At 32.6% G+C, this 26,025-nt stretch overlaps 1 protein-coding gene across 3 annotated transcripts in view; it reads right to left on the bottom strand.

Moving 5' to 3' along the window:
• Positions 1–26,025, bottom strand: part of LOC108909299 (sodium channel protein 60E) — a 198,581-nt gene that overhangs the window by 43,019 nt on the left and 129,537 nt on the right. For 2 of the 3 annotated variants that reach the window (XM_023454877.1, XM_018713605.1), the window contains exons 2-3: positions 5,114–5,322; positions 4,758–4,978 (exon numbers count right to left, since the gene is read on the bottom strand). In XM_023454877.1, coding sequence (XP_023310645.1) covers positions 4,758–4,978; positions 5,114–5,175 — 283 coding nt within the window. In that variant the 5' untranslated portion in view covers positions 5,176–5,322. Of the gene's footprint in view, positions 1–4,757; positions 4,979–5,113; positions 5,323–26,025 lie in introns of those variants that run through there. The other variant, XM_023454878.1, reaches the window with a different exon arrangement.

Below are 26,025 nucleotides of genomic sequence, written 5' to 3'. Positions count from 1 at the left end.
AATGTTCAAAAGATCATTTTGTTTGGTTTTGTAGCCGGAGTAAGGTTTTTGCAAGTAATTAGTAAAATTTAAATATTCGATTTTTGGTTTTATAAATGGCTAAAATTGACTTCAAAGTTATACCAAAACTAAACTAAATAAGCTTTTTAAATCGTAAAATTAACCTAATAATAATAATTGACCTAGCGGTCTCGAAAAATAAAAAAGTTATTGTATAATTTATTGTATAGGATAACTATTTTATTTGTATTTTACAAAAATATTAATTGTAAGATCAATAAAAGTATATTAATTTCATTTTTATTTAATTTTTAAATAAGATTTTCGTTATTTTCGACAAGTTCTTGAGTTCAAATAAGCGTTTCATCACCAATTTCGGATGGACCATTATGACATTCACCTGAGAACGCACAGACTGCACAGCATTCCAGGTTCGATGATAAACAGTTACAATTTTTCGTAGAACATTTTCCACTACATGAATAAAAATATTTTTGAAGCATATCTAAAGGAGTTTTTCCTTCGAAATAATTAAAAATCCAAACAACCATTTTCGATTTTCATTCCATGTGTCAATGGATCTAGAGTTACAATTTCACTATTTGTAGACTGTTTTTTGTTTTAAAAATTTAGTCGGTTACCTTCATTTAGAAGCATCTATTTAGGGGTGAACCGCTCGCCTAATAGAATCGATATCACTAAAATAGTATTAATCAGTATCAACACTGCTTGCATGTGAATCTACTTTTGTCTTGAATTTAGAGTGAGGTTGTTACATTTATTTTTAATCTTCTGCTATTATTTATGATAGCTAGGTTGCCCCAAAAAGGACCCCCTCCCTAAGATAACTATTCAGAATTGAGTATTATCAAAAAAAGTTTTAGATAAAAGTTGTAAGATATCAACCAATACTCTGGTTCGGGTCTTTTTGGGACACCCTGTATGTTGCGAGAATATTACAGCAGAGTTACGAACTGGTGATTAATTTATTACATAGCCGATATTTGTGAGATACTGCGACCACCGATTATGATAACAAATAATATATGAGGCTCAGGATGGATATTATATGGTCAGTAACTGTTTTGTAATCGGATCTCTGGGGTTTTCTACCCATTAAATTTATTAATCTATTATTTAGGATATTAATGTAGTTTGCGCAAACTAATTACAAACTAAATTTACTGTTGCCGAAATGAAATTAAAGTATTCGTACGAACAACACCATCACTCTGATCTTACTCTTTACTGATGTGAAAGGTGTGTGGTGACTAAATCAACATTTTCCTTTGTAAGCGGTTTCAAGTGTGGAACTTTCGGATAAAGATAAGTGAATTTTCCATCTGTTGAATAGACTCTAGCTTTAAAGTAAACGCACGAAGGCGCGTTCTGTTTTAAGTTATGCAAAAGGTGCAAGATATATAGAGATTTAGTTTAATTCACAGAATAGGCTATTGATTGTCATATGGTATGGAACTACAACGTTGATGGGTTTTTATTGCATGAATTTAGAATGAAAAAACCGCGGAGTGCTTTTAAATTAGAGGGTGGAAATTGAAGATAGGGGTGAAAATGCACCCCTTTCAGTTTTTTAATTGTAGCTCGAAAACGAAGCAAAATTTCGTTATAGTTCATAGACAAAATTATTTAGAGAATTGAATTTCCCATCAAAATGGCTTATTAAAATTTAAAAGGAAAATTTCAAGCAAAATAATCGCTAATAAACAATTTGAAAAATAGCGATTTTCTGATTTTTTTTTACTTTCTTGCCTCTAGTTTTTTTTGAGTAGTTTTTTTGAGTTGAAAAAAAATTTTCTTCAAAACAAAATATTGTATTTTTGGATGAAAACTGACTGATATATGGCCGCTCAAACTCAACCAATTTTTCGATTTTCGTCGCGTTTACCCTTATACGTTTTAATTCTCATTTTTTGCAAAAATGGAAGAAAATAAGACATTCGAGGATTTTCATCACGTGACTTGTTCGAAGGGTCATTTTAGATGAAAAAACCGCGGAGTGCTATTAAATTAGAGGGTTGAAATTGAAGATAGGTGTGAAATAACACTTTTGCAGTTTTTTAAATATAGTACGAAATCGAAGCAAAATTTCGGAATAGTTCATAGGAAACATTTTGTAGAGAATTGAATTTCCCATCGAAATGGCTTATTTAAAAAATGTGAAAGGAAAATTTTAAGCAAAAAATCGTTAATAAACAATTTTAAAGAAAGCCAAAAAAAAGATTTTTTAATTTTTTTACTTTTTTAATAAAATACCTAATTTAGTAAAAACTTGAAAATTTATGCACAATAAAGTTTACTAGTAATGTAACGAGCGTTCAAATAAAAACGTGGTCAAGTTGGTTCTGAAAATTTGGACGTAGGGCGTAGCGTATAGCAAATGAACTTAAACGTCAATGTCAAAGCGCTATATCGCCGCTGTCAATTTGAATATTTTCGTTTTAAAAAGCGTTTAAAATGGTGTTTTCTCAAGAACAAAAAGTGTTAATCATAGAGTCCTACTTTAGAAATGGACGCAAGATTGATGGAATATGGAAGTATTCTATTGAGGAATGTTTCATAGAATTTCAAAATCAATTTCCCGGCGTTGTTGAGTACAAAATTTTTCAAAGTGCAGTTCAGCGTTGTGTTAATGTTTTTCGTGAAACGGGCAGTGTAACAAGAAAAGAAGGAAGCGGCCGACCTAAAAAGCGGACTGAAGAATTAAAAGAAAATGTCCAACAAATAATGGAAAATGCGCCAAGAACTTCTGTACGTGTTTTATCACAAATGGTGGGAGTATCAGTCGGTACCTGCCACACAGTGTTAAAAAAAGATTTGCGTTTGTTCTCCTATCGTTTAACTTGTCAGCAAGAACTTCATGAAGTTGATTTTCCGCGACGGGCTGTATTTTATGAATGGTTTTTAAACTACTACGGTGAACTTCATAATATCACCTTTTTTTCTGATGAAGCCTGGTTTCATTTAAGTGGTTACGTAAACTCACAGAATATGAGAATGTGGCCTTCTGAAAAACCAGATAACTTTTTTGTCGAGAGCCCTCTACACGCTCAAAAAATTGGAGTTTGGTGTGCTCTCAATCGAAGTAGGATTTATGAACCTATTTTTTTTTAATGGTACTCTTACTGCGCAAAGGTATAGAGAAGAAATTATCGCTCCTTTTGTTAACCAGCTGGAAGAAAACGAAATTACAAACTTTTACTTTCAACAAGATGGCGCAAGGGCACATACGGCAGGCGAGACGATGAATATGTTGAGGGAAGTTTTCCAAAATCGACTAATAAGTCTCATGAATTTCCACCGAGGTTATGTGATATTACGCCGTGTGATTTCTTTTTGTAGCCTTACCTTAAAAACACTATTTTTGAACTGCCTATTCCTGATTTAAACCATCTGCAGGCTCGACTTATAGACAAGATTCGTGAAATTAACAATACCCCGAGCATCTTAGAAAATGTCTTTAATTCTTTGAAGAACAGGTGTGAAAAGTGCTTGGAACAAGGAGGGGGACACTTTCAGCAGCTGCTTTAATTTATTGTTATAACAAGGAGGGGGACACTTTTGTTATCACGATTATTCTTTAAAATAAAGTTATATAGTCATTAACGTTATTGAAACTGACAGCTGCTATACAGCTCGTTGAGAAATGAGGTTGAGTTGATCGCTATAAGCTACTACCTACGTCCAATGTGTCAGAGCCAACTTCGACCACGTTTTTATTTGAACGCTCGTTATATATAGTGTGTCCACGGATGGAGTTGATAACAGCAGAAACTCTTTTGTTTTTAACTTTATCGAAGAATGTCACTCTTTATAAAAAGTTCTGCCCCTAGAAAAAATGAGACTATCATACAAACATCTTAGATTAGATGAACAGGATGCTCATAAATAAAAAAAACACGAAAATACTCAAGAGAGAAGTACCATTGTTTATTATTTTACCCAACATTTTTATAGAACAAATCTGTTTATAACCTCAAATAATGTCTTAATACAAATTTTAAAATCAAAATTTTAATTTTTGAGATGGGAAGTATCTATACATATAGAGTAAAAGTTAGATATGAAATTTTTATTTTAAAATTTGTATTAGGACATTATTTGAGGTTATAAACAGATTTATTTTATAAAAATGTTGTGTAAAATAATAAATAATTTTACTTCTCTCTTGAGTATTTTCGTGTTTCTTTAATTTATGAGCACCCCGTATATCTAATATAAGATGTTTGTATGACAGTCTCATTTTTTCGATGGTCAAGTCAAAAACAAGAGTTTTTTAAACAAATCAAAAAAATCTTATTTTTTGCTTTCTTTAAAATTGTTTATTAACGATTTTTTGCTTAAAATTTTCCTTTTACATTTTTTAAATAAGCCATTTCGATGAGAAATTCAATTCTCTACAAAATGTTCCCTATGAACTATTCCGAAATTTTGCTTCGTTTTCGTGCTATATTTAAAAAACTGCAAACGTGCATTTTCGCCCCTATTTTCAATTTCAACCCTCTAATTTAATAGCACCCCGCGGTTTTTTCATTTTTAATGACCCTTCGAACAAGTCATGTGATGAAAATCCTTGAACGCCTTATTTCCTTCTTTTTTCGCAAAAAATGAGAATTAAAACGTATAAGGGTAAACGCGATATTAAAATTTCTAAAGCCGACCAATAACAATACGTTATTGGAATCCAGTGCCTTAAAACGACGAATAAAAGAACACGGCTTAATATAACACTCTCTCACCTGGTAATATGGAAATGGTCTTTAAGGCCCTCAGCACCCGAAACGTCCTCAAGCCAGCCAGATTTCCCACCTCCATGCCTATGGTGGCATAGCCGCTGGTGATCACCACGAAATCCAACCAGTTCCACGGATTTCGCAGGTACGTGTACTTGTTTAATATAAAACCTTTTGCGATGGTTTTTATTATCATTTCGAGGGTATAAATTGCTAAAAAAATATACCTGCAACAAGAGAGAATCATTAGAGGAGCCTCCCATTTTACTGACCCGATCACGTAAGGGTCAGTTAAATGGAAAGCCTTCACTGGTTTTAACCTCAATCTGTCATGTAACAAAGTAGTGTGTAGTGTTACTTACTCGGCTTCTTCAATTGTTTCGGCCATGGCGAGGAAGACGCAGTTGAGCAATATGGTGGCCATAACCAAATAATCGAAGTACTGGTTTGTGCATAAATATATACATGCTTTCCGGATGCGACTGAATGGGCTAAAGTAGAAGAACGAATTCGTGGCGGTGAATCGATGGATGTAGTTTTTCCGAAACCTCTTCGACACTACGCAGAACGTCTGCAACAACCAAAATTGTTAAAAAAAAAAATTGAAACGGAGAACCATAAATTGTGTGTAATGAGTTTGCCGAGTTCAATATGTAACCATTTCATCACAAACAGGAATATTTCTGGTTAACGACAAGAAGCTTCAGGAATATCTATGGGACGTTCTTTGTCAAACGGAACGAAGCTCTGCCCAAAATTTGAGCAAATGGATTTTAATGATCTTGGGCTTAAAATGGTCGTTATTGAACCCTCTTCATGGGCCAGTGTGGCCTTTTCAAAAAATTCAAAATGGCGGCTCAATATGGCTGCCGGAAATCAGGGAAAATTCAAGGTTTTGAAGTAAAGCGTTAGCTAAAAATAAAAAATGCCTCAGAATTCAGTGGGTTATAGGTGCAAAATGTTTGTTATTAACAGGCCTAAAAAGTTGAATAGGTAGGTAGGCGAAATCCAACATGGCGGACATCGAAAATTGATTAAAACCAAGACCAAAACTTATGATTTTACCGTTTAAACTCCTTATTCTGATCTCAAATGCTATAATTTCAGTACATATTTCACGTACGGATTTTTAGAAATGGACAATCCAATATGGCGGTTCCAAACGATCTTCAAATGTAATAAAAACGGTGAAAAACTAAAATTATATACAAGTCATCCAAATGTTTGTTTTATACTACATCAGGAAATTACATATCATAAATCCAACATGGCGGATCCAAGATGGCGGCTAAAACCCAAAAATCGTCGAAAATTGTCGGCAATCAAGACTCTGATTTAAGATTATGATATTTACACTTTTTATATTGATCTAAAATGCTACAATTCGATCGCATGCTTCATATGTATGTTTACAGAAGTGGCAAATCCAAATTAGCGGTTCCAATGGACCCCATAATACATTACAAACTGTGTGAAACTGGTGACAATCGTCTTTGACAGTTCTATTAACCGTTTGCAGATCGCATAAAGTTTGTTTTGTAAAGATGGCGCCTAAAATACAAAAATTGTCTAAAATTCATGTAAAGCGAAACTCTGGTTTGTCGAAAATGGCTCGAATTTTGCGTTAACTAGAGCTTAAAAAAGCTCTCTGCGTTTAAAAGGGTTGAGACTGTCTTCGTTGTGAAGCCCGCATTACTTTTTTTATATTCTTTTTTTTAGTTTTTTATTTTTACTTTTTTTATTTTATTTCAATTAAGAGACGATAGATTATGCTGTACCCAAGAGCCAACTCACGCCGTATGAGAGAAAATAAATTAAGAAATCCGACTCTACATTCTCCTGAATATAACCATGCTAATGTCAATAATCAATAGCGGATATAAGAAATAGCCACCTAGCGGTTGATAAACGAACTACGCTGTTTACGTTTAAATAAATGTAAAATTTTATTCAAAATCCACTTGAAATGCACGAAAACTGATTTTCAGATTTAAAAAATGATTTGATGTTTACAAAAAAATATATTGCCAGACAAGATAAATAACAATTTATTATCGCTTTTACAACAGTTTTTATTTAATTGGACCTGTAATGTTGAAATTTTATTCATGAAATCTGAATGTAAAATGAGTAATCGAATTTAAGCATTTGATTTTATCAATTTTCGACGATTTTTGGGGTTTAGCCGCCATCTTGGATCCGCCATGTTGGATTTATGATATGTAATTTCCTGATGTAGTATAAAACAAACATTTGACGACTTGTAAACGGTGAATATGATCGTCTGAGATTGTTTTCACTTGAATTTCACAGTTTTTCACCGTTTTTATTACATTTGGAGATCGTTTGGAACCGCCATATTGGATTGTCCATTTCTAAAAATCTGTACGTGAAATATGTACTGAATTTATAGCATTTGAGATCAGAATAAGGAGTTTAAACGGTAAAATCATAAGTTTTGGTCTTGATTATCAATCTTCGATGGTTTTTCAGTTTCAGACGCCATCTTGGATCCGCCATGTTGGATTTCGCCTACCTACCTATTCAACTTTTTAGGCCTGTTAATAACAAACATTTTGCACCTATAACCCACTGAATTCTGAGGCATTTTTTATTCTTAGCTAACGCTTTACTTCAAATCCTTGAATTTCCCTGATTTCCGGCAGCCATATTGAGCCGCCATTTTGAATTTTTTGAAAAGGCCACACTGGCCCATGAAGAGGGTTCAATAACGACCATTTTAAGCCCAAGATCATTAAAATCCATTTGCTCAAATTTTGGGCAGATCTTTGTTCCGTTTGACAAAGAACGTCCCCTATATGATTTTTTTAATTTATAACAAAAAAAATTACATTTTTACTTAAGGGCCTACCTGGTTTATTTTCTTTTAATATATATATAAAAAATACATAAAAAAATTATTTGCAAGATTTGACAAACATTTCTGAATAAATCTGTATAATAGTGTTTTATATACCTGAGGTCTTAGTTAGGTAATTAATTATTTCTATGTCTAATATAAAAGGTAGATAAAAATTTACTGATGGTAACAACTATCTCTTTAAAATCATAAGAGTAACAAAGACAGAGATAATCCTCAGGGTATCCAAATACAAATAAACTTGTATAGTTAGTTGGGCAACCGGTCAAACCTGTTACACTCGTTCATGGTATAAACAAGGATGACAGAGATTTTATGAGAGAGTCGCCATTTATACTTTCATTCCTAAGTTTCACAGACTGTCTAATTATATTTCAACAACGCTTGTATTTATCTATGCCCTTGATATTGAGGCTAACTAGATTTATACCGAAATTGATTATAAATTTCAACTTTGTGCCTTTTTTTCGCTAAGCCAGGGGTTATTGGGAAATAACAAGGCTCAACATTCAATTTGTGGTTAAGATACAGGCTTCAGCAAAATATAGAGACCAAACACGTAGAATAAAGTGGGTAAATAATAGGGATTTGATCGGAATAAATTTCTTTGGAAAACCTATCTTGGGGTGAATCTAATTCCTGACTTCCCGAGGGACAGCCCATTCGTAACTTTCAGCTTTCATATGTTGCATTTAAATAAAATCTGCAGAAATATTATACTTATTTTACTCGTTGATGACGGAGATTTTACTTTACTTTTTAAATTAATGGTTTTAATTACAAGAACACCTACTTATACAATGCTTATTAAATGATGTTATTGGCTGTTGTTGGTATTGCCAACTTAACAACATAATAAAATATGGTTCTAATCGTGAAGTCATTCCCTTACTTTAATATTATTTTATTTTTCCATTGAATTGTACTTATGAAAATGACCTTTTAAAAGAAATTCTAGTAATTTGTTCTAGTCTAATTTTCCACAAAGTTTGGAATTATATGCCTTATGACATTACAACTAATGACCTGTTGTTTCGATCCCTGTCTAAGCTAACATTGAAAAATTAACTTAAATGGAAAATGTACTATAATTATATTAAAATGTATTTGCTAATATTGTTTTTATCGATTTAAAGACGTAAAGTATTTTACTTCGATTTGTTTTTGTTACATCCGTCTTCGTCTAGGGATTACTTATTTTTACAGTTTAGAGCTTGAAATATAGTTTCAGACGAGTATGACTTATCTAGCTGGTACGTGACTTTCTTGGAAATAAATCTCCAGATACGTATGTACGAAATTCGGTACGAATAATAAATCGTTCTCAAAAGGAAGAGGTGCAGCGTGGCATAAGTAAATGAATTAACACCTCCAGTTTTGACCATTTCATCCACTACATATTTCATTAGCTCCAGTATAAGACGGTTTTTAGGTCTAAATTCTTGACATGCACCGATTGACGTGAAATTTTAACAGTAAGTAGAAAATTACTCAAGAAACAAAAGTTACATAGTGCCGATGTGTGCTTTCACCCTGGGGGTGAGTGCCACCCCTTCTCGGGGGTGGCAACGAAGTCATCCATTTTAATTGCAAATGTTCTATGACGTTTTTTCCAAAAATTTATATTTTCCGAGATATTTGCGATTGAAAATGTTGATTTTTCATCTAAAAAGTGCATGTTTTTCAACCATTTTCGATAAATAACTCTAAAACCTTGCGTTTTATCGAAAAACCTACATCTAGCAAAAATAAAGCTTTTGAAATAACGAATCGATTCGTTTTTTGTTGATTACCGTAAATGTAATAATAACCGAGTGATCACTCTCTAAAAGTGATTGTTTATTTTTCGGAAAGTAAAATCGAACATTTTACCTTAAAATAATGGCGAAAAAACTAATTTTTCGAAGAAAACGAATATTATCTTTTTTAAAGTGCTTGGAAAGACCTTTAAAATGCTTTTTGAAAAAATTTCGTAGCTCAAAAACTCGCGGAGTTATGATGAAAATAAAATGGTCATCTCATTTTTTTGGAGAAAAAAATCAACAATAAAATCTATGGCTGAACCATAAAAATAGAAACTGAGCGTAATCCATGTGCAGTTGACTTTATTTAGGTACTAATAATAGGCTCTGCAAGTTTAACCGGTTTAGAATGCCTAAATTTAAAAAAAAGTTTGAAATAATAAAAGAATTTTTTTCTAATTTAAAAAATCCTTTTTTTAGAAATAACTCAAAAACTAAACAAGATACGTGAAAAATGCAAGTGTTCAAAATTAAAGGTCTTTTTTTATAATATTTTGTTCTCTTTCAGTTTTTCTGTAGAGCAAAAATTAACTGAGTTATTACGTTTTTTAGTTTGCATTTGCGTATAAGTACCACCTTCTTTGAGCCCTTAAAACCTAAAAATCTCGATAACGAAGAGTTCCAGACCCTTCAACTATATGTTGATTTGTAGCTTCTGCAGTTCCCTGCAAATTGCTTTTTGGAGCGATGAAAAATATTAAAAATTTAAAAAGTTATCGTGAAAAAACGAATTGTATTATTCAGTGAAAATTTTCGGATCGTGTAAATGGCTTAATGTCCAAACAGAGGAAGTCGACAGTGATGATAGTTCTCTAGATATGTAAATTTTTGATAATAAAGTATAATTGTATAATACACAAATAATTTTTATTTTCCCTTTCACTAATTACATAATTTAAGTTTCGAGTTTTAAGCAATCTTCTTGAATTTAGTAAATGTATCTTTGAGTGTTTTGAAGCAGGTAAAAATTCTTCAATTCCTCATTAAGGGTTGTTTTTAAGGGTTGAAACGTTACAAGGAATCAACAATAATATTATNGACGTGAAATTTTAACAGTAAGTAGAAAATTACTCAAGAAACAAAAGTTACATAGTGCCGATGTGTGCTTTCACCCTGGGGGTGAGTGCCACCCCTTCTCGGGGGTGGCAACGAAATCATCCATTTTAATCGCAAATGTTCTATAACGTTTTTTCCAAAAATTTATATTTTCCGAGATATTTGCGATTGAAAATGTTGATTTTTCATCTAAAAAGTGCATGTTTTTCAACCATTTTCGATAAATAACTCTAACGTTGCGTTTTATTGGAAAACCTACATCCAGCAAAAATAAAGCTTTTGAAATAACGAATCGATTCGTTTTTTGTTGATTACCGTAAATGTAATAATAACCGAGTTATCACTCTCTAAAAGTGATTGTTTATTTTTCGGAAAGTAAAATCGAACATTTTACCTTAAAATAATGGCGAAAAAACTACTTTTTCGAAGAAAATGAATATTACCTTTTTAGTGCTTGGAAAGACCTTTAAAATGCATTTTGAAAAAATTTCGTAGCTCAAAAACTCGCGGAGTTATGATAAAAACAAAATGGTCATCTCATTTTTTCGCAGAAAAAATCAACAATAAAATCTATGGCTGAACCATAAAAATAGAAACTAAGCGTAATCCATGTGCAGTTGACTTTATTTAAGTACTAATAATAGGCTTTGCAAGTTTGACCAGTTTAGAAAAAAAGTTTGAAATAATAAAAGAATTTTTTTTTAATTAAAAAAAATCCTTTTTTTCGAAATAACTCAAAAACTAAATAAGATACGTGAAAAATGCAAGGGTTCAAAATTAAAGGTCTTTTTTGTACAATATTACTCTCTTTCAGTTTTTCTGTAGAGCAAAAATTAACTGAGGTATTACGTTTTTTAGTTTGCATTTGCGTGTAAGGACCACGTTCTTTGAGCCCTTAAAACCTAAAAATCTCGAAAACGAAGAGTTCCAGACCCTTCAACTATAACGGTTGATTTGTAGCTCTTGCAGTTCCCTGCAAATTGCTTTATGGAGCGATGAAAAATATTAAACATTAAAAAAGTTATCGTGAAAAAACGAATTGTATTATTCAGTGAAAATTTTCGGATCGTGTAAATGGCTTAAGTAATGTCCAAACAGAGGAAGTCGACAGTGATGATAGTTCTCTAGATGATATGTACATTTTTGATAATAAAGTATAATTGTATAATAAACAAATAATTTTTATTTTACCTTTCACTAATTACATAATTTAAGTTTCGAGTTTTAAGCAATCTCGTTGAATTTAGTAATGTATCTTTGGGTGTTTTGAAGCAGGTAAAAATTCTTCAATTCCTCATTAAGGGTTGTTTTTAAGGGTTGAAACGTTACAAGGAATCATCAATAATATTATAAAGTGATGAGTCTTTCATTCATTATAAATGCTATGAAGATGTGAAAAAAATGTTTTGCTTTATTTTCTCCAATAAGGGTGGTTTCTAAGGGTTGAAACGTTGCAATAAATCATGTATTATTTCATAAACAGTAAAAAATATTCAATTCTTCATTGAAAAAAACATTTCAGAGCCGCGAAAATTTATTTTTGTTTTTTTTCCTCACAAAGGGTGGATTTCAAGGGTTGAAATGTTGCTACAAATCAAAAATTATTATTCAAAACATAAAAGAATGCTTATTCTATTGATATAACACTTAAATCTATGATTTTTACGATTTTTGCAAGAAGGGGTAGTTTTCACCCCCTAAAAACAATAAGCACGCATTATGGATATGTAACTTTTGTAAAGGAGGGTGAAATGAGCTTACTCGCCAATTTTCATGAAAATCGGTGCGTGTGTCAAGAATTCGGAGGCAATACCCTATTTTTACCGCTGTATACTGGACTACATGCGTTTTACTGTTTTTTTTTCTGCGATTGCTAATAATTACATCTTTAAGATCGTGTGTGTCTGTATATTTAATATGTTTTCTATTCAATCTCATTCCATGATCACTTTTTCTCATGTGTAAATGTTGGCGATTTTTCTATTCAGCGACTATGGTACGGCGCATTATCTACGGCAATCAATCAGTCAACCAAGTTCGATCTATTACCAAATTCACTTATGTGTAATTATTAATCGCCATACTTTTTCACAAGGTACCTCTAATCCTCTAGAAAATCTACAGTTCTTCTCCTCTGCTGTTGATATTTAAATCTTGAAAAACCTCGGATAATGTGTCCTTCATTTGTCCTTCTTTCGTGGATATAATATATTTTCGCTTTCGAGCTACGACACCGCTATTTTTTGTACATACTTTATTAGATTTAAGATTCCAGGACCATCATCAACTTTATTTTTAAATTTTTTTTTAAATACGACCCTGGAAATTTTATTACATTTTTTGCAAGCCTTCATGATCCCCAATACTGTACTGCCTCAGCCCTAACCAAATTCAGACGTTTTGTCTCGAAAAATTCATCTTCAATGTATTCGTTTCAAATTCATCTATATTTTTTATTTACTTCGTATCTCTTACCGTTTTCGAGATCCCTGTATTGAGAAGCGAATTTGTAACAGCCTGTATACGAAAAGTTATTTCTGCAGTTCCGGATTGTAAGACCATAATATTCATTAACAAATACCCTAGAAACTTCCCACCAACTTCTTAGTAATATTAGTAAACGGGCGTTTGCTGGGGCTTAGGGGAACTTCTGGGTCTCTAGGAAAGCCGCGTATGAATTCGCAGTGGATTTGAATACGCAATACAGATGGAAATATGGCAGTGGAACCGCAATCGTTGAATAATACACTCTTACTTTTCCTGGGATAGAACCCGAGATTCTAAATAATATATTTACTATACGGAGCCGCGCGCTAGGTCAGAGCGTAACCTATGCAAATCCTGCCGAGTTACGGCTTCTTTTTTGTTAATTTTTTCTCTGAATGGGTCCTGTTTATGTCTGCGAAAAGACTGGGATTGTCTTACATGTAGCGGTAAGAGCAGCGTAATCAATCTAAAGTCTACTCAAGAGTTTTTTATTGGTTTATTATTTGAAACAGAACAAAAAAGTAAGCTGATCCCACTAGACCAGGGGTCGGCAAACATTTAAGCCGGAAGAGCCATCTGCAATAGAAATATCAATTTCATGAATTTCAATGAGCCACGAATTTTTATTTCTGCTTTTACATTTTATTTCAAATTTAAATCGGATACGGAAGTTTATACGCGTCTTTATGTGTACTCGTGTGCTGCTTGTCTGTCCGCTTTAACTTTTAATTGTTTTGGAACTGCTGACATACATGTGTTTTATTACTTCCAAAAAGTTCTGTAACACTTTTTACGAATTTGTATGTTTCTTATGAAGCAGGACTGTATTCAGAAGTCAGTTTATTTATTTATTCATGGAGAAGGGACAAATACTGGCTTTATAGCCGAAAACAATGTCCACAAATTACTTAAAGCTAATTGAATATAAAAGTAGGTACAGAAATAATTATTGTAATAGAAAATGTTAATTTACAATAATAGTTCCCTTTAACAATCTTTTAAAACTAATGAGCGAGGAATGAAAGATATCTAGAGTACTATAGTATAAGTTAAAATGTCTGCATATTCTGTTTATAGGAGAGTTTTGACCAGAATTAGTTGGATAAAAAGTCTCATGAAACAATGCATTTACTCTAAAATCATGTTATGGTACATGTAAACAGATCAAGGCCAATAAATCTGGGGAATCGATAAAATCATTAAGAAGCTTATACAAAAATACTGCTTCGGCAATAATTCTTCGATTCTCCAATGAAATAATATGATAGTGATTTCGTAACATCGTGCTACAATGAAAAGAATACACACCACTCTCTTTGTGGTGTAAATATCAGATAAAACATTTACTTAAATTTAATTGAAGCTTGTTCAATATACAGTATTCAAAGATAGAGTTTAAATCTTCCTGGTGGGCAATACAATTATCGGAATTATTTATTTGAGAGTAAATTTTCAAATTGTCTGCGTAGAGTAAAAATTTACAAAATTCGAAACAATGACGGATATCGTTGATATAGATTAAAAATAGTAAAGGTCCCAAATGTGATCCCTGAGGAACACCTGACATTGTAACGTAAGGTAATACATTGTTGTAGTGATTGCTGTGCTGTTTCGAGCCGTATTTCCAAGTTTGCTAGGCGCATTTATTTAGCAATCGCGAATATTATGACATGTCGGATTTTTCACGAGTTTTCGAGATTTTCAGCAACCTTCGGCGATTTACTCCAGTGCTATATGTAGTTAGAACAGTGGGTTCTCCAGATCAGTCAACGTTTTTTATTTCGTGTGCCTGTATATTTATTAATCCATCAATAGTTAGAAACATTGTTGAAATTGTTCGTGCGGTAGATAGTTCGGACAATTGTTGTGTTTTAATCTTGATTATTTTAATTATCGATAAAAAATGTTCATGCTCGGTCATTTTACTAACATGTAGTTGTTGAGTAGAAAATTATGTTCCTACAAAGTTTGAATATTGCAACACGTAAATTTGTAATCATACCACCGTAGTCGTTTTAATTAATACGGGTATTAAAAAAGTTTTAAATGGGTGTTTTTAAACTTATAGTTATTTGCGGCGTAATGATGTTTCGTTTCACTTTGCTCGACGGCGTCATTGTGAAAAGTGAAACAGAAATTAATGGTTTTAGTATCTGTCGAACTACTAGTTAATTTTCAATAAGTATCTTTCGAAATCAAATTATTAAGAACAACTTTCACCTTTTTCTGTTTGTTTATAACTTTTCGTTTATCTGCTTTATCAAATTATTGTATTTCTTAAAATATCTTTATTCTTTTTGAAGTTGAAAAGTAAAGTTTCCGACTATTATCAAAAAGAGGGTAGGTACACAATATTTTTTAGTTTAACATTATCAGAAAAAGTAATATACACGTTGTTTTTAATAAGCGTCAGAAATATAGTGTGTGCCAAAATGATGGAATATTTTTTTCCAGTTCAGATTTAAAAAAATCGCCGAAACAGGTCAATTAGTAAATATAAATTGACATTTTTCTGCAATATTTTCAATTTTTTTGAGCTGTTTGACAGATTTTGCTTTTTAGATAACCTCACAAAAAAAATCTTGTGAGTTAAGTCAGGGGAGCGTGGTGGCCATTCAAGCGGCCTCTCCATTGATTTGGGAAAACTTCATTAAGGTAATTTCTTACATCGAGGCCAAAATGTGAAGGGTCACCATCTTGTTGGAACCAGACATCACCAGTAGGCATATCGTACTTATTAGGGTTAGGAAAAATTAATTTCAAGGCTGGAGTCAGCTGAAAACGCAAAAAATCCAAATAAATGTCTGTCAAATTGCACTCAAAGAAATAAGGTTCCAGTATTATGATTTCCTATTATTCCAGCCCAAACATTAACTTTTTCCGGCCGTTGTGTATGTCTTTCTTGCATCCAATGCGGATTTTCTGGGCTCCAAAACCCAGTATTTTACCAGTACATATACCACGAACTCCATCGATGGATATCTGGGAAACCGCTCGAAGGATTTTTTTGAAATTGTGATGGTGTATACGGACTGTGGAGCCTACCAAGCTAAAATATTTTCAAGGTCATCGTAATTTTGATTATACCGGAAGTTGATACTAACTTTCTTATTTTAAATGGAACCCCCTGTATATTATTATAAAAAAAATAGGGGTTTCTATTTAAAATTTTCGAGTTTTCCACATTCTGAACTTCATATTTGATAAAAATTTTTTGACTACCCTGTATAAAAACTGAAAAATTTTCATGTCAAATTCGATAAAGTAGGTCTTCCTCTACAAAATGTCCAAAAAAATAAACCCGGAAAACTAAATTTTGCTGACAGTCTGCATCTGTCAATTTTTCTTTAAAAATCGAAATATCTCGGAAACGGTCAATCCTAAGTATGGAGTGTGCTATATGTTCCCCAATACTGTACTGCCTCAGCCCTAACCAAATTCAGACGTTTTGTCTCGAAAAATTCATCTTCAGTGTATTCGTTTCAAATTCATCTATATTTTTTATTTACTTCGTATCTCTTTACCGTTTTCGAGATCCCTGTATTGAGAAGCGAATTTGTAACAGCCTGTATACGAAAAGTTATTTCTGCAGTTCCGGATTGTAAGACCATAATATTCATTAACAAATACCCTAGAAACTTCCCACCAACTTCTTAGTAATATTAGTAAACGGGCGTTTGCTGGGGCTTAGGGGAACTTCTGGGTCTCTAGGAAAGCCGCGTATGAATTCGCAGTGGATTTGAATACGCAATACAGATGGAAATATGGCAGTGGAACCGCAATCGTTGAATAATACACTCTTACTTTTCCTGGGATAGAACCCGAGATTCTAAATAATATATTTACTATACGGAGCCGCGCGCTAGGTCAGAGCGTAACCTATGCAAATCCTGCCGAGTTACGGCTTCTTTTTTGTTAATTTTTTCTCTGAATGGGTCCTGTTTATGTCTGCGAAGAGACTGGGATTGTCTTACATGTAGCGGTAAGAGCAGCGTAATCAATCTAAAGTCTAGTCAAGAGTTTTTTATTGGTTTATTATTTGAAACAGAACAAAAAAGTAAGCTGATCCCACTAGACCAGGGGTCGGCAAACTTTTAAGCCGGAAGAGCCATCTGCAATAGAANATAAAGTAGGTCTTCCTCTACAAAATATCCAATTTGCACAAAAAAATAAACCGGGAAAACTAAATTTTGCTGAGTCTGCATCTGTCAATTTTTCTTTAAAAATCGAAATATCTCGGAAACGGTCAATCCTAAGTATGGAGTGTGCTATATGTTTTCAACTTAAAAATGGATGATGTTTCCAAAAATGCAATAATATACAGGGGGTTTCATTTAAAATTAGAAAGTTAGTATCGACTTCCGGTATAACCGGAAGTACGATGACCTTGAAAATATTTTAACTTGGTGGTGCCCGCGGTCCGTATCACACCGTGACAATTTAAAAAAAATCCTTAGAGCGGTTTCCCAGATATCCATCGATGGAGTTCGAGGTGGGACACTGTAGACACTTACTTTTTTTCCAAGGACTTTAGTATAAACCAGCCATAACTAAGAATAAAAAAATCTTCACTAAACATGTTGGTTGGTTTTTGGAAAAATGTGTTCTGACTTCGCGACAACCAGTGGAAAAGGACCGAAAACAAAAACAAAACTCGAACAAAATGTAGCCCGCTTGATGGACACAAGATATGAATTTTGTTGCATCATTGGAACACTATATATTTTAAACAGTTCCTTTCAATTTTAAACGTACGTAAGTTATCAATACGTATTTAATAGTAGAATTGATATAATCCAATTTTGTCGTTTAAAAAAAATGTGAAAGGACACAAAACATTTCGAATAAAATTGTCTGTAAAGGAGAAATTTGTATTTTTTTATTTCAAGTTTAAGGGGTAACTCGTAAGGGGTGTCTTTTGGTCTTTAAGTAAATTAAATTCAAACAATCTATTTTAACCTCTAGATTCCGTTGGATAAGTTTGGCTACGTATTTTAGAATCACCCTGTATAGAAATCGATGTTGCTATTTTGCCCAATGACCACCATATTTCTAATAGAGATTCAAGTGAAAATATCCCTTTCTAAAATTAATAATTATGTGATGCTGAACATTTTTTTTAATTAAGTTACATTTTAATTTCGAAGTCAAGTAATTTACTTTCCGTATCAATTTTAAATTAAAAATGTTTTGTTTCGATTTAATTTAACATTATTTTAAACTGCTTTAGCAGGGTGCCTAACGTTAATTGAACCACTGACGAATTTCTGAATAATAAGGACTTAATTTGAATATTTTCTAAATTCTTTTAATCGAGTTGTCCTCATTGGACGTTTTTCAACTTCCATTTAGTGCCTACGTTTTCTATTAAATTAAATAAACAACCCGCTGTTAGTCGAATTAGGTATATTTTTTAGACGGCTCACAAGTGTTTTTATTTCATTTATATCGGCACATCTAGACGGAAAAAGGAATATATTTTTCCAAGCTAGAAGTTGCGCTATAAAAATATTCAGTATAGTGTCGTGCGATACGGATTTAAGCAGAATTCCATTAAGAATTATGATCATAGCAAGGTTATTTTAATAATCCTTAACCGAATAAGTTCAGAACCGTACTAAGGTTCATTAAGAGGTTCGTTATGATAAATTATAAGAAAAACTGTAGTTTAAGTTAGTGACCTGTATATTATTCTTGTATGCACTTAACAATGCGCTCCCGTAAATGTTTTCACATAGAACAAGCATATACTTTAAACTTTTATGTATTTTTAAAACGGGAATACCAATAGATATTTTAGTGTGTAAATATTTCCGCATATTACGCGAAAACAAAGTCCGGACCTGGAATGTACGATTTACTGTCGGACGCGGACTAAATGGGACAAAACTTGTGAAATGATCCATCTATTTGCACTATCCATAAAATAAATTGCTTTAAAACTCCCAAAACGCGTCATATCCAACTTAAATTAATGCAATTAAAGCCTGACATCGGTTAAAACTTTGACAAATAGACCCGGTAGGTAAATCCATTACAGTCGGTCACAGTTGGCGGCGGTTCCCCAATATTTTTGCGCCGACCGCATAGCATATTTAGAGGGGTTTATTGTTTCATACTTTGTCATAAATCACATCTGCGGTACGGCCCAAGCTTTGTTTCTGAACTGTCACAGAAACGCCGTAGGGGTGGGGGCGAAATCCCGGATTGAAATCATCCCGGGATAATTTTCGCGGGGAGAATTAAATCTCACACTTTGGCCATTGCTACTTGCCCGCCTTTGAGATGAATATTTAGGGGAAAGCGGGAAAGTATTGTTTTTGTCTCTCGAATATGGTAATCTGTGTGATTAAACGAAAAATTAATGGAGGGCTTTTCAAGATTGAGGATTTTCAAAAAAATGATATCTTACAACTTTTATCTGTAACTTCTTTTAATACAGCTCAGTCCTGAAAAGTTAACGGGTCTTTTTGGGACACCCTGTATATTTATTAAGATAACAGTAGTAGCATCGTTATCATTATATTATTTTATATCTTTTTAATATTCTTTACATCACCGGTGATATCGAAGGTTATAACTATAGCTTGCGAATTGCTCTACGAGTTACAGTTACATTTGGATAGTTTTCATTATTGCATATCGATATGAAATATTACCGATTCCATAACATTTCACAAGATGAATTCGTTGCTCCAGGGGATAAGGAAATATCCATGGTAGTTATATGGTATGTAAGACAGTTAAAAATTGCGACGTCTTTTTATTTGCAAAATGTGATTATTCTTCTTTTCTGACTTAACCCCGTATTTAAGAATTTCTTGAGTTCTCGAACAACTTTGTTAAATACAGTTTTTCACAAAACCATAATTTAAAGACACTTTGCTTAAGGAAAATTTCACATTTTGAACGTTTTAACCAACGAATTGTAACCACTAGAAGGAGTTTTGGATGTATTTGTTTGCGAATGTACATAAACAAATCAAATCTTCAGGAGACACACATTTCTATTGGTCGAATTAATAGTCCCGCCTACGTCCGCATTTCGATGATTGTCGATGACATCTGTCAAAGGAAAAGTGTGTAGCCGCTATTAACGTATTTGAGTTTATTTGTGTTTAGTGTGGCATTTTCCTCTTATTGTTGTGTAGTTTTTATGTATGGACATTTATTTAGTGCTAAGATATGGTTAGAAAGTGTGTTATTTGTAAAGTTTTATTTAAAAAGGGCGAGCAGCGGTCTTTTGACAGGTAAGTAAACAAGCAACATGGGCGGCGTTTGAGGAATTACATAAGGGTGTTTTACATTTAGTACTTAATTAGCAGTGATAAAATACTGACTAAATCATTATCTAAATTATTAAAAAGATATATTTTTTAATTGTTCAACTTATTTTTTCCTGTTTCAGTAATATTATAAGTATATTATGAGTAATACCTGTATTTTTTAGATTTCCTAAGAATCTGGAACGGAGAAACTTGTGGAAGCTCTCCCTAGGTGATGTCAATATTACCGACAACATTTTTGTTTGTTCTGATCATTTTGCGATTAATGATTTTCTGACAAAGCCATCAGGTATAAAGTACTTGCGAGAGACAGCTATTCCAATAATAGCTTCTACTTATAGCAGGTAAAATAACTTTTATATTGATTAAAATATACAAGTAAAAAGCCTTTACAGTTACCTAGTACCTCTTTACCTTTTTATTTAATTTTTATAGATCAGACAGTTCTAATAAGGAAAATATTTCTCTAAATGATGTTCCTACGGAACAGTCATTGCACTTGCCGCAACAAAAACCAGAAAATATATCCACATGTTCATCGTCATCGACACTGAGTGCTCAATCAGGCTTGTTATCTACTACAAATAAGGCTACAGATCTTTCTGAAATATATTTGAAATTTGGTGACACATCACCAAAACATTGATCAACTTTAACTGCATCAGAAATAGGAATGGATTCACCCAATCGTAATAAAATTATAAACGTGAAGTAAGTTATAAAAATATAATTAACAAATTATATATCCTTTGTATAGTATCTACAACTAATACCCTATAATTTTGCTATCTGCTTACCTATCTAACATTTTTTTTATTCAGTACATTTTAAAAAATACCAAGAAAATTCTACCTGTTACCTATTTATATATTACCATTTTATTTTATATAAACACTACCGTAAGTGTTTATATAAAATACATCTGGAATAGATAATTCATCATTTTTAGGAAAAGGCCTTATCCACGATATTTTGGAGAATGCCATACTTCTGACATGGATAGTCCAAAAAGAGCAAGAAAAAATTGGAGTATTTGTAAGAAAAAAATTAAAATGCAAACAAAATCCGAAGTCTGCAGCAGGCAAAGAGTCGTCTAAAAGCCAGAATTTGTAGCCTTAATTCTCTTCTGAAATTTTTGAAAAAGAAATATGACTTAACAGAAACTGCTCAATGTATCATTCATGTAAGTTGAAAAATACTTATTCTTTCTGTGTCTGTAAACAATATGTAATTTTAGGAATATGGAATATTAGGTGAAATCTGTCAAAGATCAAGAAAATGACAATCTCGTAAAACGTGTTCATCTGAGCTTAGGTCGTTTGCCTTAACGTTAAGCTTTTATTCAACAGATGCTTATAATTATGCAAGAAGAAGTTTTAACATGGCTTTGTCACATACAAAAACAATTTCTAAGTGGTACAGATCAACGAATTTTTTTTTTTCTTTTCTTAGGCAACAAATATATGTTTTATTATTAATTAAGAATATATTGTTAGGTTAAGATAAAGATTTTAAATACTGCTTTGTAGTGGTTGACAATGTTATACAATACCACTTGTTTTCCTAGTGATAAATGTTTTTTAATACTGCTTTATCACAATGTGTTTGTAGCTCACTTTAGGTATTTAGGTGTGTGTAATGTACTTTTATTGTAACCTGTAATTGGGCCTTGTACATGTTAGTTGGGTGCAGTTGGGTGAATAAATAAATTAATAAATAATTTTTTATCCGTGTCAAAATATATCCCCTACGCCACTGCCGTTGTGTCTCTTTGGGTATACGTAAATATACTACTCTGTCTCTATCCAATTAGTAGTTCTTTATCTAGATGCTGGCTACAACTGAATGTAAGGTATTATTTTCACAAAGCTCCTTCTAGGGGTTAGAATTCGTTGGTTTTAACATGGTTTATCTAATTATTAACACAGCAACACTATTTACTATTACACCTGGAAACGCTGCTTTGTGTACGCCATTTTAATGTAAAGAGGACCAATAGGTTGAAATTGAGGTACAAGAATAATGAGACAGCTGTCATGGTTTGCTTTGTACACCCATTTTTATATTAAAAGTCACTAGATTTTATTTTATAAACGTCTGCTGTTTATAACACTGAATATATTTTGAAATTCAATTCTGCTGTTCTACTAGACATACAAAGTGAGTTTTTACATTGACGACAAGTTGTTAAGTGATAAAAACTATTTCCTATCCCGTTTCACAGACATAAAGCCTAACTTGTTGCTTGTACATTGTAGGTCAGAGGTTACCTAGGCTGTATTTAAAGTTCAGAAGTCATACATTGACGGTAAAATGTCAGGGGGTCACGGAGACCGGCATAACAGTTAATGTATATCTGAATTTAGTAGCAATTACCAATGTTTCTAATTCTTGAACATTTTGTATGGAATTCTGCTGTTTTGTACCCATTGGCATTTATTTAATTATTGAGGAAATCCATCTGGCAATATTGCTTACCAGTGCTCGTGAAAATTAAAGTGGTCATATTTTTATAAAGGAGTATGCAGCCCTTACCGATTTTTTTAATGGATGATAGAAAACTTGTTATACAAAAAATTTTGAATGAAATTTGCGAAACAAATAATTTGGAAAGAGGTGGCCCACTTTGAGATCTCGAAAAGTGTTGCACAAGTATTTGCTAAATATTTTTTTCATGATCAGTTGACAGATACAGTATGGTGCTTTTTTTTGCAAAATTAATTTTCCTTTCCTAGTGATAAATTTGAATTTGAATTTGATATTAATATTCTATGTTTTAAACATTAATAAAATTAAAAAATGGGTCTAGAAATCATCCCCTAAAAGACGGTATGAGACCCATGCTTCATTATCAAAATATGGCATGGATAAAATTCAAAAATATTTTAAGGATATGCCTTGAAAACTTGAAAAAATATGTACCATTTCCCCCTGCCAATAAAAACACTGTTAAATATTCTTATCTACGCCCATGCCGATTTAAAAAATTTAGAAGGACGACTATGCATAATTTCATTTATTAAAAAGTTGTTGGTGTAATAAAAATTGCGAGAGATAAAGCACACAGAGCAAAACTGATTCGTTTTTAGTACATTGCTAAAGTAAAAATAGAGGATTCAAACATTTGCGATTTAATTCGAAAGTGTGTTAATTTTGTCCAGCGGCACCATATAGTTTTAACGCGCTTAATGAACGGACTAATTGACAGATAAACTTTTTGCGAACTAGACGTTTGCCCGCTAACCAGCTTTATAGACCGCCATGCACGACTCTATGAATGCAAGCATGTGTTCCACATGACAGGAGATCGCTAAATACGCTGATGATTACACCGTCGACAGCCCGTATGTAGACCGCAACACGGTGTGGCCAACCCTTTAGGTTCATTAATTTCGTTCGCTAATTGTTAAACGCGTCATATGCCACAGGGGAGGAAAAAGAACGAGCGATTAGTAATTTCCCCATTCAACTGCTGTTGGAATTTTATACTGTTGCTTTAGTGACCCAATATTTCGAGTATATGGAGCTACCTGCAATCAAAATAAGCGGATTTAACGAAACCTATCTCTATTCTAGATTGCTTCGTTTAGCCGATACCCCCCATAACAGCGTCCTATTTTATCTCTACTGAAAATTCCACGTAATTTGCGCACAGTCTCAGCTACATATTCTCCGTCGTATACAGGGTGATCCATTAACGGTATCGAGCGGCTGTTCTATAAAATAAAATTTATATTTTATTTTATAGGAATAAAAATATTATTTTCCTGCGCAACGGTAGACGACGCTAATAAGAAAAGTTTTGTAATTGTCTCCGTTAACTAAAAAAATTAAATGCAACGATATAGTTTTTTTCATGTCTTGATAGATCATTCATTATGGAAAACAAATACACAAACCGGAGGTCGATATCTTTTTTCGTTTTCAAGTTATTGCTAAAATAGTGACGTTATGCTAAAACATCCTCCTTTATTTAGTTATCTAAATAACATTGACATAATCCAAGACAAAATTAAACTGTAAAACCTTGTCCTTAAAATGAATTATTGTTTTACTTTGAAATAATTTTTTTGATAACTGCAATGTTTAATTTTTTTTATTAATTCCAAATATCTGAGTAATTATAAAGATTATTGTTTCCATAACGAGGCAGGCTATGCCCTATGAAAATAGACAACTGAAAAATTATTGTTATTTGTGTTGGAAAAGTACTTGTACATATTCATCTAGCTTCATTTTTCCATTTTATAAATTTTTGAGTTGTTTTTAACGTATATTGATATACATTTCTTAACTTCTTAAAGTTTTCCATCTGCGCGTATCCCCAGGGGCTAAAACGTATTCAAATTAAACGCTTTTAGCGGGCAGGATTGTAGACCACGCCATCGGGCAATCCGGGTAATTTTAGTTCCAGGGATTTGGTAATTTGTCTAGCTCCCGCTGCCGCGATAAAGAATTATTATTAGAAAAAGTTACTTCGCAGTTCTTTTCAATGTAAATAATTGGGTGCTTAAGCTGGCGCTTAGCCTAGCTTCGAAAAACGAGTCGATATAGAAATGCTTTCCTAAAATGTTTAACAAAAATAAGAATTTTGCGCTTATACGAAGAGATAGGTTTTTCTGTTTCAGTTTCATCGATGTATGTCTTCAGACAAATTCAGGCTCATTTATTTAGACAGAGGTTTTGCAAGGATTTTAAAATCTCGGTGCCTTTTTCCGAGCTGTCTGTGGCAAGTTACGATAGGAATTCCTGGTTTCGAGTTGGTGAAATATATGACTGGCTTTAGACTTCAGTTGAATCAGAGTTTGAACGTGAAAAAATTATTAGTAGACATTTTATTGCACTTTATGACGGGGGAGGGTATGTAGAATGGTAATATCAAAAAAGTAACTCGAAAGAAGTGACGTTAATTTAGAAAATTGTAAATAAGTGGCAAATTTACGTGTTTTTTTTCACTTTTTCTACTGTCCACGAAAATCTGACGACCTGTCGGAAAATTAGTCATTTTATGTTGTAGGCAATTAAATTACCTGCAATTTAAGGTACCTTAATTCATGTTTCACCAATTTGTAAACTGTAAACAAAGGTCGAGCGCGGAAAAATCAATTTTCGAAAATTGCGCATTATTATTGTAAAAAGCGATGGATGTTGATGAAATTTATAGAAAAGACAGTCAATTCAAAGACTAACATGTATGTCAAACGCCAATTCCATTGACAGTGAAATTGTTGCTCTAGCTATTTGTTAATTAATTTCGTAGATGTAGGCCAGTCATTATAGCTTTTTTTTGGGAAAAAAATACTATTAGAAGTTTCTCTGCGGAATATTGTTCACAAACATGTTATAAACAAAATATCAAAAAATCAACTCGAGACTAGTTGGGAAACTTTGTTAAAACAATGGTCAAAATTATGGAAAAGTGTTTTTTTTGTAATCTGTAAAATAAATCGATTAAATTCCGATAATTTGTTTAAGCCCAAGAGCTCAAAAATGGTCGAAATTGTCCGCTTTTTTCAATTGCTAATAATTAATGCAATTTTCAAAGCAGACACTTGTAATTCAGGATTTTTTAGGCTTTTTGCACCCTTAGTAAGTAGTAAAAATTTCAGCCCAAAAGCTTCATTAGCTTGGCGTTGGCGGAATTTGTTATCTAAGAAGATGCTATTTTCAATTCATTTTTCCCAAGCTCACAGGCGTTGTAGGGTTTCGATCATTAGTTGTTTTTGTACCTAAATAGTTGTATTGACATATGCATTTACTGA

This window comes from Anoplophora glabripennis, unplaced genomic scaffold (assembly GCF_000390285.2).
Source record: "Anoplophora glabripennis isolate ALB-LARVAE unplaced genomic scaffold, Agla_2.0 scaffold445, whole genome shotgun sequence".
NCBI lineage: Eukaryota > Metazoa > Arthropoda > Insecta > Coleoptera > Cerambycidae > Anoplophora > Anoplophora glabripennis.
This window is presented reverse-complemented; position numbering and strand designations above follow the sequence as displayed.